The 15,214-nt window shown below is 36.0% G+C and overlaps 1 protein-coding gene across 2 annotated transcripts in view; it reads right to left on the bottom strand.

Annotated features, from left to right (window-relative positions):
• Positions 1–15,214, bottom strand: part of su(r) (dihydropyrimidine dehydrogenase su(r)) — a 413,031-nt gene that overhangs the window by 15,414 nt on the left and 382,403 nt on the right. For both annotated transcript variants that reach the window (XM_090408491.1, XM_090408493.1), the window contains 3 exons: positions 14,004–14,171; positions 5,801–5,947; positions 20–103 (listed from right to left, as the gene is read on the bottom strand). In XM_090408491.1, the coding sequence (XP_090264617.1) occupies positions 20–103; positions 5,801–5,947; positions 14,004–14,171 (399 nt within the window). The remainder of the gene's footprint in view (positions 1–19; positions 104–5,800; positions 5,948–14,003; positions 14,172–15,214) is intronic.

The raw sequence follows: 15,214 nt of genomic DNA, 5'->3' as shown, positions 1-15,214 counted from the left end.
TGATAGCATAGAACTTTACCTCATCAATTTTTGCTACAACTTGTTGTATAGTATCCAAATCTCCAAAAGATCCAATCCTTGAAAGAGCTTTGGCAATTAGATCCTGAAAAATGAAACGTTGTAAAAACATAATAAACATTGAGACAAACACATTAGTTTAAAAAATAAGCCTGATATCTGGAATATCAGCTGTTACAGGCTTTAATCTGTAATAACAGTAGTTAGCCTGCACAGGCATTTATTTGCTAATATTTGTAGCCTCTCGTCTGTGGAGGGATACTGTCCGACCACAGATGCGAGAACCTTGGCTGGCACAGTGCCAAGAAAAGTCAATTCATATTGAAGGAGAGCAAGGAATAAGGAGATGTACGAATTAGTCGCCAACACGCGAGATAAAATTTTCCAACTGTTGTACAAGCAACATAGTTCCATCTTAAAAACTAGAATGCTCATAAAAAAAGGCTAATAATAAACACTTATCCCACGAAACGTATTGATTACCCTATTATCAGAATGGATTCGCCTTCTCTTGCCATGCACAGAAGTGTCGAGGGATCTCGCATCTGTAGTCAGACATTATTATACACACACATAACATTAGCGTGCGTAATCAGGGTCATGGCTAGCTAGATACCTAATGCTGAAATAATCAATGAAAACGTGAATTTTGGTTGACCTGGTATAATGCCAGCATAAACTTAATTTAATACATAGGAATATACCTTACCTATACGGACTATTACTTGTTTCAGTAAGTTGAAAATGTAAACAGTGATCTTCCACTACTGCCTTACCTTTCTATCGGGCTGTCTTCAAAATTAATTTTGGATGAAATTTCTACAAACTCAAATCCTTGTGAAAATATTTGTTCTAGTATATCAAGAAATTAGAACATCGAAATTCAAGGTACTATGTCAGTGGCTCTGCAGGGTAACAAATTTTAGAAATATAACACGTAATGTGTCAATTTCCAGTTTCCAATCCAAGAGTCGCTTAACGCTAAATCATTGGAAGGCGATCATACAGGCTGTAAGAAATTCAAAGAACTGACTGATCATCTCCCTACTAGAATTCCCGCCAATCCTCTTCACTCACCCAACAATCTGCATCTCTTCTTAACTAATTTTCCTTCCAAGTACAAGTACACTGTCCAGTTGACTACGCGTCTTGGTAATTCAGATTACAATGCAGTTAGTTTCATCTCCGTTGAAGTCTTCCCCCCAACCATTCACAATCTCGCATACATCCATGTCAAGTGGGAGGATTTACGTGACCCATCCATGGTTAGCCTACTTCATTTTTATTCTTCTGATCCGAATACTTGTTGTGATCTTGATACAGAAATAATCCAAATCGGAAAGGAGGCTTTCATTCCTCAATCTGATCAAAATCCAGGCTCGATATCTGAACTATGGTTTTCCAAAAAATGTAATAGGGAGGTCAAGAAAAGAAAACAGCAAGTGTCCTGAGACCAAAACAGCATCCTTTACAGCATACACAGTTATCATTAAAATCATCATTAAAAGGACCAGGTCTAACTTCTATACGGCTAAATGTAGAAAACTCGCCATTTGTGCCACTGGCAATCGTGTTTTCGGGTCCTTTGACACAGCCGTTGGGCGTTTATGGATAAGCTGGAAGAGAATAATGAAGCCAGGACGAATTATTATGACAGATTATCTCCTTCCTTCCGTCCTTGCCTAGATCACTCTATGGTAAGCCTCCTGTTTTCCAGGACATTATAAGGTGGTCAGCCCTACGCCCCAATGTATCCTGTAGTGTTGAGTTCTCAAGTTTGCCTGCTTTGCGGGATGAAAAAACCCTACTGTCCATGCCCAAGACCGGCTAAATTGGCTATGGCTGAGGAAGATCCTTCAGCTCCTCACGTCACCGACGGGAATCGAACCTAGGATACTCCTTCCCAGGCATGTGGTTGCGAAGCGCACAGCTACTAAGCTAACCGCGCGGCCCAATAAATTATTATTAATTCAAATTAAGTAATTAATTGTTTGTGCTAGTAAGTAATATTTTTTATTATTTTTCATGTGAAATTCGGAAATATTATTCTAGACAGTAAATATGGCTTTTTCAAGACACTTCAAACTTTCAATAAGGAGGATGGTGGTTTTACACACGCCGATGAAATTCAGCTAAAACTATTAGAGGAATATGATTCGCGTTATGTGTCCCCCTTCCAATGTGACGATTGCCTTTTAGTGGGTTGGTCTTGTAAATAATAAAACAAATCGATTTGGTTTTAAAGTTACTCCTATAATTTACAGGAATAACTTTAAATATATTTATTAATATTTTGACAAGAGTACGAGCAAATTTAAATTACTTTCATTCGGCAAAATAAGCTATATAACACACGCAGTATATACAATACATATGCTCACTGCCTTTTATCTGACACAATGTGAAACAGCACACAACTTTGGTGATGATGACGTGTGGACACACGGATTTCCTGCCTGTTTTCAAAAATGGTTACCGGTAAAAAAAGAAATTCTGCTTAGTCCCTTTGAGGTGTGAAAAAGGATAGGAGATTTTATTTTAATAAGTTAAAACATCTGCAACTTAAAGGCGCTAAAATCTGTCAAAATCTTTTATTATTATTATTATTATATGGGCAGTTCCACAGAGTCCGGAGACTTATCACGGGAGACCCAATCTATCCACATAATCTATCATACCCGTCCTTGAACCCATTAACAGAAAACATACTCACAACTGACTTAAGCAATCATTCCACTCATTCACCACTCTCCAAGCAAAAAATATAGTCCTCACATCCGTACTGACCACACCTTTATTCAACTTCCAGGGATGACCCCTTGTTCTGGTCCCTCTAGCGAAGTGCTGAAACATTTCCCCTGCACCTCGCCTATAAAACCCTGTAAGCAACTTAAATATTTCTATCATATCCCTCGTTTTCTCCTATCAACTAACTTCTGCAGTCCACACACACCTTCAATATATCCTCACATAGAACATTCCACAGACCACTCACCATCTTGGTCACTCACCTCTGAATCCTCTCCACTGCTTCCTCATTCCCAAGAAACCCAGTGGACCAGACTGGAGCACAGTAATCCAGATGTGGGCATATCAAAGCCTTATAAAGAGGAATAACAACTTCCATATCTCTACTTGTTAATGGGTTCTTCAATAGCCAAGTAATCTTATGGGCTACCTTACCGATATATCCTCTAAACTTTAAGTTTCTGTCTACCACCATCCCTAAATCTCTAGCTTCATCTATTTCCTGGAGTAGTGTCATTAATGTGATACACAGCTTATAATCTATTTATCCCAAAATGCATAAATTTACATTTATCCACATTAAACTGACATCCATTAACTTTTGTCCACTGACAGCATATTTAAATCTTCCTGCAAGCTCTCCACATCGCCTTAACTATTACTCTTCCTAGTTTTGCATCATCATCAGTTTAAATCCATTAATTAATACACTTGAGAAAAAATAAAGGACACGTTTGTTATATATCACGGGAGAGCAGTATTTCATTCTAACTCTTAGGGCTTCCATAGTTCAGTTGGTATCGAATCAGATAAAGGACCTCAGCTGGTCCAGAGGTGGTAAGGTTTTTATTTTGTATCTGCTGTACCAATGAATGATGAACTATTGTCTAATAGCATCTGTGCAGTTTTGCTCAAAATTGGGGAACGATTCCGTAGACTGTGCAAATAAAGATCATTCCGTAATTCTTTCTCAGCTACTCACTGCAACTATATTTTGAGATTAACGAATTAGTGCTTCGAAAAGGTTAAAATTTTCCATCTTTCCTTTCCGTTCATTTTAACATTAAGGTGAAAAGAAAAAAAATAAAGTGTGATGTTGATATTTCTGCAGTTCATTTCTGATGTCCAGATAGCGACTTTTGTAAACGTCACAAACAATCGTGAAACTACACTAATACTAGTTAAAATTTCAGCTAGTGAGTTTACAATGATACAGTCCGCTTTAAAATATTCTGTTCATATTATAGTTAAAAGATTACACTGTTTCGCTTATATCAAAGCCATTTTATAAACCGCATTAAGCGTTTTTCTCTCCAAAATATGTAAAGATCTTTACTGCTACTCAGCCTGAAGCAAGCTACTCGCTGCGCACGAGAGAAATAGCTTGAGATCAAGCTGTTTGATTTGAGATCAAATCACCTCCGAGCATTTGCCCTTGCTTGTCACGAAGAAGTATAAGCTGAGTGGAACACGGAGGTGTTTAAGTTCAAAGGGACAGTTGGTCCCAAAATTTCATACATCGATTCAGCTATCTGCATGATGCCCTGAATAGACATGATTTTAGCTTTATGTGTTCTGTTCTCTGTCTCTATCTTAACTGAAAGTCGGCAAATATCAAAGACCACTGAATTTAATTATTGTTGCGTTTAATTATTCGTTGTGTTTAATTATTCGGTTGATGGGTTGGCGATGTCTGGGATGAGTAATAAACTAGAATAAATTATTATATATTCATTCCATAAAATTATTTTCCCAAAAGATTGATTCTGAATATTTCATTTTTCAGCTCTTATTTAATGAATTTATTTTTTTGTGTTCATAACATGCGGGGCTCTCTAAAGCGCAGGCCCAGGTGAAAGGGTACTGCTTATCTGTGTATAAGGGTGGCACTGCATACCCCATATGAAAGGCATATTTGACAGATGTCTGGAACATAGTTTGTCACATGAGGTTTCATTTCCACATAACTCACAGCATTATCCAATAGTTTTCTTAAAGCGAGAGCAGAGCGTAAAAGAAACTGCGAATTGGATTGAATATTGTAGATCATTTCTTAATAGCATTCTCAAGCTGCAAGTATGATTTAATTCAGCATATTTTCCCCTTTTGTATTCCTTGAAAGAGCTTTCGCAGCTTTTTCGACCAAAGAACAATGTTACATTGTCCTCGTTTATGACATGCGCTATGGAGACTCGTAGGTTTGACAAACTTCGCACCTTGCTATAATTTTACATATTCAAGTCCGATTGGTATATCAGAAAAAAACATTATTGAATTACCAGTAAACACTTGCACCATAATCATCGAGAATGCTATCTACCAAGAAGTATAAAAGTTCTAACTCTAGCTTTAATAACTATAAATATAATCTTGACAGTTAGGCTAAAGCTCACATGGAAGTTTGAGCTATTTCGAGACAACTCCAATTTTCCAGATATTTTGTTATTGTAGGAATTCTGCCAGATCAGAGAGCGTCCAGCAGAATTCCTACCAATGACAAAATAATATATACAAACAGTGACAGAGTCCCTGCCAGTATACGGGGTTTGGCTCACAGATGTAGGAACCCACTAAATTTTATCTTAGTGTGATCAATGAGCCCTGCTAAATATTAAAACGGTGTCTTTCACAGTATAGTAGAAATTGCAGTTCTTTTGGACTCACTGAGTTCAAGTTTCCGACTGTTATCCAAAAGAAACAAATACAGGATGTGGACAGAACCTACATTGGCAATGTAATATAAAGAGTGGCTTGAAACTATTTTTGTGCTGAGGAGGTGTTAACTAGAAAATGAACGCTAGTCTACTTGAAGGGATACAAGAATCATTTCAATGTAGCCCTTGTAAATCTCTTTGTTGAAACAGTCACGAATGGAGTATTCATCTCCCGTGATATATTCTAGAATAATGAAAATCTACCTTATAGATAAAGCTTATATGCTAGAAGGACGGTTATCGAGTCTATATACAGTATGAGAAAAAGTAAATCTAGTTTAAAACAAAAATGTAGAAAACAGTAATACTAAAATAAATACCTTGATATGCGGGATAGGTTTCACAGGAGTATTGGCAGGCCTGTTAGGGAGCAGCTTGTTACGAGCATCTAATAAATCTTGCTGCATCTTGAGTTTGCTGATGATCTTTTCTCTTTCTTTTTTATACAGCCCGAAGTGAGGAAGATGCTGTGAAAATATAACAGCTATACTATTTTATATTAATTATTCAATCATTTTGTTTTAACAGATAAACCAGGAAGATAACTGCAGCATGTTAATTAACTGCAACAATCCTCAAAGCAATCATTTTGAGCATGATTTCAGCCTGCTTTTAAAAATACAAGTAAAAACTGAGAGTAAAGAGGCTATTAATATACCTGGAATTTTCAAGATATATCAGTTAGAGACATTTCTTTGGAAAGATAGTCATTTGGGGGATAGCAAAGCGTTAATACCAAGACTGGCGGAAGCGGACATGCGGGCGGCGCTATGAAGGGGCGCCGCCACCAGGGCCCGGTTCATAAGTTCATTTTTAAGAAACAAAAGTTTCATCATAAAAACAAAAAATTCTTAGAATGATCAATATTAAAATAAATAAGAATAAAAAAAAATTAAAAAAAATGTACATTGCCGCCTTTTTGATCAGCTGGCTGTTTACAATTCTGCAGCGAGAGCAGGCTAAATGCTTGCTTGCAGATGTTGTGTCTGCTGCAGTCTATATAAAGTGAAACAGTGAACAGGTTTTATGCGCAGAAACGAATTTTCGTACAAAACATTTGTTGCCAGTTAACCAGTCATATGGTACACATCTCAGTAGGCTACTGACAGTAGCGTAGTGCGGACTATTATTTCGTCTCTGTGTCGTGTTGTGTAATAATTTCTTGTGGGTATAAAATAGAAATGGAATCAAAAATTAAAAAAAAAAAGTTATCCGGTACACAAAATCATAAGCGTCATGTTACGAAAGAGGCAGATATTATTAATAAATTTGTTAAAATATTCTGATGCAGATTGTAACCAATCTCGATACATCAGAAATCAGAGTTGAAGAACCGTGCACATCATCCAGTTGGCATGAAAGTACTATTGCAACTATTGAACAAGATAACAAGATGCAGGATTTAAATGAAAAACAGTTAGGAGAAGATTTAGTTGTAGTTGACCATGAAACTAACACATTGTTAGTCTGTAAATTTTGAAGATCCAAGTGAATGGGGAAATATTGATGAAAAATTACAAGTTGTTTTAATTGAAATGGGGCCTGTTCAAAAGAAAAACATAATATATCCAGAGATACGTATGGTCGTAAATTTGGCGACACGTATTATAATAGAAAAATGGAAAAAGGGGAGCTCATGCCAAGAATATGGCTCATTTATTCTGAAACTTTAAATTCTGTTTTTTGCTTTTCTTGAACTTTTTGCACTTCCTGAATCAAGTAGTCTTGTAAAAGGTTATAACGATTGGAGAAATGTAAGTACAACTTTGCATAGACATGAGACTAGTTTAACTCACATTAAAAATTTCTTAAAATGGAAGGAACTTGATAATAATTTAAAAAACAAAACTACTATTGATTGCCAGACTCAAAGCATGTGTGAAATGGAAAAGAAACATTCGACGAGTGTTTTAGAATGCTTGATTGAAATTATAAAATTCCTTGGTAAGCAAAATTTAGCTTTTCGCGGATCATGTGATAAATTATATGAAAGGAATAACAGCAATTTTTTAAAATTAGTCGAACTGTTTGATCCCGTTATGGAAAATCATGTTGAAAAGGCCCTACAACAAAACAGTAGAGTACACAATTTGAGTAAAGACAGTCAAAATAAAATATTGGAAACTTTAAGTAACGCAATCAGGGACATAATTTTATCAATTCGAAAATCTAAATATTATTCCATAATTTTAGACTGCACACCTGATGCAAGTAAAACAGAACAAATGACCATTATTATTCGCTTTGTTTCCTGTGACAATGAAATTGTCAAGATCAGGAAAACGTTTTAGGTTTTGCAGATATATCAGATTTCACAGGACGTCGTTTATGTGCAACAATAATGGAACAACTGGAAAAAATGGAACATTCCCATTGAAGACATGCGATGTCAAGGGTATGGGGTATGACAATGGGGCAAATATGAAAGGGAAAAAATATTTGCTCCAAAATTTGCTTTTGAACAAAAAATCCTCGAGCTTTTTACGTGCCATGTGCTCCTCATACTCTAAATTTAATCATTAGCGATGCAGCCAAAGTGAATGCAGATACAATTAGTTTCTTTGCAATTATTCAAGAAATATACAATTTATTTTCATTCACGTTTTGAACAACTAGAAACATATTATGATAATTTCAAATTCTTGTATAGATTACTACAAATTAATAACGAAGATTTACGTTGGGCAATCCTTTTAAAGTTCGTAAAAAAATTAAAATTGAAACAGCCATCAGAAACGTGATGGGAAAGTAAAATTAATGCAACCCGCCCTCTGCGATATCAGTTAGGAGAAATTTACGATGAACTTTTTGAAATTTTAAATAATGAAAATTTTAATAAAGAAACTCAGCACGAAGCACAAACACTATGTGTTAAAATAAAGAACTATGGATTATTTGCTCTCTTATAACTTGGCATGATTTACTTAACAGAATAAACCCTGTGAGTAAAATGCTTCAAGACAAAAATATGAACATTACACTTGCTTTAGAATCTACCGAAAACTTAAAAATATTCTTACAAGAGTATGAATATTTTTTCGATCAGATACAAATTTTAAAGATGTTCTAAAAACGGCAAAAGAACTGAGTGAAGAGGTGGATGGAGAACAAGAATTTAAAACTGGTACGGAAGTTCGGCGATGAAAGAAGATACAACAATTTGACTACGAGCATCATGACGAAACGCCACAATCGCCAGTAGATACATTTAGATTGAATGTGTTTTTTACACTTCTAGACGTTGCAATGTGTTCGTTAAAAGAACGTTTTGAACAACTAGAAACATATGATAATTTCAAATTCTTGTATAGATTACTACAAATTAATAACGAAGATTTACGAAAAAATTGTGACGATTTAGAGACTCTCTTGAAGGACGGCGACAATAAAGACGTAAATGAAATAGAACTATATGACGAGTTATGTGCTTTCCAGGATATTTCTCGGAAGGATAATTTAAATATTCAAAACCCTTTCGATATTCTTAATTTTATAGTGTCCAATAATTTATCTTTCCCTAACTTTTCAATTGCTTTAAGAATAATATTAACCTTACCTGTTAGTGTAGCGAGCGGTTAACGTTCCTTTTCCAAGTTGAAATTGATTAAAACCTACTTAAGAACAAGTATGCCACAAAGAAGGCTTGTTAGTTTGGCGTTAATAGTTATTGAAAATGATATATGTGTGGAATTTAGAGGTTAAGACCATTATTTCTAATTTTGTAAATACGAAAATCAAAAACCCTAAAATTTTAATTTAAAAAATGTCAAGTATATTTATGTAATTTAATTTATTTTCTGTTATTCTGTAAAGATGTTATTTTTTGAATACTTATATTAAATGTTCTAATTATTTCTGATTTATTTTCTTATTTTCTCATCTATTTTGAGTTTCTTTTATTTTTCCTAAAAGATAGTTCCACTTATAAAAATTATTAAAATACAAGAATTTGTATTTTAATAATTTTGTAAAATACAAGAATTTTTTAAACTTTAGTTCAAATAAATTTTAACTTTAAAATTCATTTTAATTTTGTTAGCGATTTGGGTCGGTGAGAAGGCTTTCCAGGATATTTCTTTCCAGGATATCCTTGTATCATTATATTCAACAATTAAAGTGAAGTGGCTTTATCAAAATTTGCTTTGACTTTTGAGAATTTTTTGAATATTCGGGTTTTTAACGATTATCCTGCCTAGTCAGCACCCCTGGTTCGTTACATTTAGCGAACCAACATGTGGCTGTTCTGTCAAAATTTATTTAAGAAATTTCAAATAATTTAAATTTTTATTATCGTAAAAGAACCACACATGCCCAGATCGTTACAAGGGTGCTTAGATAGAAATTGCATGTGGGCGGCAAAGACCCTAGCGCCGGTTCTGGTTAATACTATTCAAAAATTCACATGAATAACAAATCTATAGCCCTTACAAACTGACATTAAAATGAGTCCAAACTGTTGGTATAAGCAAATGCTCACATAACAGTTACAGATGGTGAAGTCTCCAGACTAAAACTTCCACTACTTGCTCTCCACTCATTAATGAATAATAATAATAATAATAATAAATAAAATAAATCAGCTAATGCCTTTTATTCCTTTATAGGGAATAAGTGAAGCCTTTTAAACCTGTCTAGCTTTTGGAGACTGAGTGGGCAGTTCAATCTCCACCAGTAGCCAATCAGAGATAGCTGGCTCATGACTAATCACTAATTGTAAGCAGCCACTGATGAAGAGACCAGCAAACAAGTGCTGCCATTTCTTCATACCTAACCCTAACAAGATATGTTACTGTCTGAAATAATGTGGTACTACAGTCAATTTTCTTGAGTTTATGGGACAAAAAACCTGAGATTTCAGGAGAAAAAACCCGCTTGCCTGTGCCAGAGATCGACTTACTTGGGAACCAGTCAAAGATAGGCTTAGAAAATATTCCTCCAGTCGGTGACTAAACTTGAATCTAAGTCTAACTTTGAGAGACCTAGCACAGAGAATGCAAGCACCACTTCCACTGAGCTACACAGGCCTATAATAATAATAATAAGCAATTCTTTTGTCTAGATATTCAAGTCCGTATTACTGGAAGTCAGCTGCCGTTGATACAAGTTTTGCAGTGGCTTTAATGAGCAGTTGGAAGCAGCCTGCAGTGAATACCCTAAACTCTAAACCATACTATCCCTCTAAACTCAAATCCCTCTAAACTCGACACCATATTAAACAAATTCCTTGAACTCAAAACCATATTAGTCACTTTGATTGTCATATGTTAAAGGTTACACAGTACAACTCAGGTCACTTTCTGCCAAATTTTGAATCCCCTTGCTATTGATTGCTTCTGGCTGAATGTTTCCTTGCCCCATTTAATAGTGCTAATCTGCTGCATTTACCAGTCTACAAACTGAAAACCACAATGACCTCTTCATCTTCCTCTCCATGAAACTAGACCAACTACAATCCAGCTATCCAAACAGTGGTCATTGTTCTAGATGATGTGATGTCACTACAAATCAAGCTGGACATGATGTGGAAGTTTTCTCTATAAGCAACACACATCATGCAACTACCTACCTAAATTCCAGGTAATCCCCCCCCCCACTTTCCAAATACCCTTGATCTTTTTTTTAGTTAGTTCTCCTTCCAGACACAATGTAGAAGTTATCTCTCCTCTTGGCAACTCAGACCATAATCTTGTGCAAATTTTCAGTCTTACAGAATGCTCCCTCCTCTGACTACACTCAACCTCGTATCTTCCGATACCTACAAAGTAGGATGATCACCAGAACTACTACTCTTCTTTTCCAAGGCATGACTATTGCTTCATTGCTTCCACTCTTCTGACCTAGATACCTGCATTGAGCGAGTCACAGAAATCATCCACAATGGCATGAAGGCATTCTATCCAAAATTCCTATCCATTTTCCAAGCCCTGGTTCAACAGAAGATGCATGAAAGCAGTCGAAGAAAAACTCAGCTTACTGCAAGTGGCTTGCGAGCAATGAATGTAAATCAGCTATCAGCAAATCCAACTTCATAAAGGCCAATAGTAAAAAGTCAGCTTTTGTCCAAATGGTAGCTGTGCCTTCTGGTCCCTCACAAAAGCCATCAGATGCAACTTCTGCTCACCTGTGCTCCCACCTCTCACCCATTCAGATGGCATCAATGCTACAGCACCCAAAGAAAAACCAACCTCCTAGCATCACTGATTTTCATCTAACTCCTGCATAGACAGCAAAGGCAAATCACCTCCTTCCATATTGCAACTGAGCACTATATGCTTCCAGTGGCCTTTTGGCAGAAAGACATAAGAAGAATATTAGATAAACTGAACACTACAATGTCATCTGGTCCCAATGGCATCTCTCCTAGTGTACTTAAACGTTGTGTTCCAGAGCTAACACCTGACCTCTGTCACCTCTTTCAATATTCTATACTCAGCTGGCACCTATCCCATCTCATGGAAACTATCATATATTCAACCCATTCCAAGAAAAGGGAGACAAAAGTCTACTGTCCAACTACTGACCAATTGCCATCACCTCAATACTCTCCAAATAATGGAGAAAGGACACAAGTTGTGGAAAGATTCGGAGAAACGTGTGCTGTGGCCCTTGACATTTCCAAGACTTTCGATCATGTTTGGCATCAAGGCTTGTTTTGTAAACTGCATTCCTTCAGTCGACCTGTCAACCTTTGTAACTGGACAGCCAGCTTTCTCTCTATTTACTGTGTGTCATGGTAGATTATACCCTCTTCAAGTTTTGCTACCAATGCAGGAACACCTCAGGCTCTGTTCTCCCACCTACCTGCTTTCTCTTATACATAAATGACCTATTCTAAATCACTCCTTTCATCCTACTCCTTTGACAAATGATGTAGCTCTCAGACATCCCTGACATCAAGATCATTTGCAACCAGTGTCCTAAATGCTGATTTCCATGCCATCCTTCAGCAGGGTAAGGATAACCTAGTCACCTTCAGTGTTACCAAAATGCAGTCCTGTGTTTTCTCTTGCAAAAGGGATCTCAGCTCACCTTCCCTCATCCTCAGTAATACATACATTACCAGACAGGATGAACTCTCTCTCCTTGGATCGACATTCACCTCCAACCTATCTTGGCGTAAACACATCACATCAGTACCTTCTTCAGCTTCTAAAAAAACTAGGTATTCTTTTCTACTCAAGAAGCTATTTTTCACCCACCCAGCTACTAACCTTATATAAATCCCAAATCTGCCCATCCTTAGAGTACTGTGCATACATTTGGGGTGGCATGCCTAAAACCTCCTTAAAAAATCTTGATGCTATCCAGAGGGAAACATTTCGGCTCATAAATAACTCTTCCCTCACAGGCTCACTTTAACCTCTGTCCCACAGATGAAATGTTTCAGCTCTGTATCTCTACTACAGGTACTTCCATGGTTGCTGCTCCAGTGAAATGGCAAGATTTCTATAAATAAATACTTTTTTTTTTGTTGTTTTTAGTGCTCTTATTGAAATAAGAAATGAAGTTACCAGCCTCAAGCCTGTTAAAACAAGAGCACCAGGTGTCCAACATCCCTTTACTGTATAACTGTAAACTCATCAAACCAACTTCTCCTCTTCCTAATTTATTCCATCTACCTCTTTCCACTGAAACAGCTTTCCTCATGATGTGTTGCCTAACAATTTCAACCTACAGCTCTTTAAGAAGAGTGTTAATAAATTTATTCTTTCTCAACCCTTATCTACACCTCACACATGGCACTGATGTGCTATAGGTTCTTGTACTTCTTGTGTGTGGGATAAATATATATATATATATAAATTACAGTCAACTATGCACATCACTGATTGGGTTCTGGGTACTTCACAACCTGTACTTTTGTGTGAAGACTCTAAAGCAAACTTTAGAAGAAAATGGATCTTCAAGCGAACAACATTATATTGCTAACCAATTTGGTGTTAGGTTTGCGTCAGCATGACATGGTTTTTTCTTAACCAATAGTCAAGTAATAACAGTCAAGTATTAAAAACTGTTTTGGATACTTTTTACTTTCCCTTTGGAGAAGTTCAATGGGATAGATTTCTACAAATAAATACTTTTTTTTTTGTTGTTTTTATGCTCGTACTTAAATGAGAAATCAAGTTACAAGTCACAATTGTGCACTGGTCTGCTGCTGTTCCAATGCAGTTGCAAAACATTTTCTCCCCACCAGAAAAATGGATTGTCATAATAGATAAACATTAATAAAATTAACTTAAAACAGGTTAAACATTAAGTTTAACTTGTTTTAAGAGTTAATTAAAAATAAAATAAATTAAAGTGGACTTTTCTTAAGACATCAATTACTGTAGAAGAAATCTCACTGCCCATGGATTTTTTTGCATCTATTCCAAAAGGTATCTATGCATTAATTATTATTATTGTACAGCAGATATATAACTTGGAAAAAAAAATCTTAGCTTTTCCATTCAACTGACTGTATTTATGGAATCAATGTGTGCAAAAACGAAAGAAAAAAGAAGATGAGAGCTAGCTACTTACTTTGTATTCTTCAAGAACTGATTTCCCTTTCTGGTGCTGTGGTGTAGGAGGTGATTGGCCGTCCCAGTTCATTGTTTCTTTGAGTGTCATCAAATAAAGAGCTGCTTTCGTTCCGGTTACATAATCATCAATAACAGTGAAGTCTTGGTTCTGGATCGCACTACACACCTATGGTACGTTAAAGCAATATTATAACAATAATAAGATATAGTTAATAACAGATATAAATTTATTGCATCTCCATTTAAAAAAAAAATTCAATCATACATTTTAACCAATTGACATAGTAAAATCACTTATTTTCAAAACAGGTTTTATCATTTCATTTAATTTCAAAATTGTAAAACTGAGAGGAGATCTCCACATAGCCTTTAAAGGAATGTGGAGAACTGACCAGGGCTTCTGAACTAATGTCCAATCATCAACTTCTCGTGGTGCACCCTGTTAGTTATCTACCTGGATACTGAACAAACAAGGATGGGCTGGCAATTTGGGATTTAGCTGACCAAACTGTATTCTTATTGGCTTAAACCACAATACAAAATGGCACAGCATGACAGAATTTCATGCCTGCTGGGGCATCACCTGGTTAAATCAGGAACTTGTTGTTTTCATCAGGAAACAAGGACAAACAGCGAAAAGTCAGCTACTGAAACAAATCCTAAAACACATCCCAAATCAACATCACCAGAGTTCAGAGATTGGTACTATCAACATAAGAAGCCTGAATGGCAAAGAAATGGAGGTAGCTGAGGAATTGGATAAGTACCAGATCGATATAATAGGGGTGACTGAAACAAAAAAGACAGAAACTGGTGAGATCTTTCCGAGCAATAAATGCAAAATGTTATATTCAGGCAATGACAATCAAGGAAAAGAAGGAGTCAGTATAATATTCAACACTAAATATGAGGATAATCTTCTTCAATGGCAAGCAATATCAAGTAGAGTGATGTGGGCAAATATCAGAATGGGGAACTGGACAATGAGACCTATTTGTGCCTATGGTCCCACATAAGGTTCTACTAAGGTAGAAGTGGAGGAATATTTTGAGGCTTTAGAGAAAGCAGCTGACACAATGAAAAAGAAACAGTTGGTCCTTGTTGGGGATCTAAATAGCAGAGTAGGAAATGATTGTCAGACATACAAAAATATTTTGAAAAAATTTGGAAAAAAGAGCAAAGCTAATAATAATGGCAAATACCTGTTGG

Source organism: Typopeltis vanoorti, chromosome 18 (assembly GCF_054136105.1).
Source record: "Typopeltis vanoorti isolate ZY-2024b chromosome 18, IOZ_Tvanoo_1.0, whole genome shotgun sequence".
Lineage (NCBI taxonomy): Eukaryota > Metazoa > Arthropoda > Arachnida > Uropygi > Thelyphonidae > Typopeltis > Typopeltis vanoorti.
The sequence above is the reverse complement of the archived record's forward strand: the minus strand, read 5'-3'. Positions and strand labels throughout refer to the sequence as shown.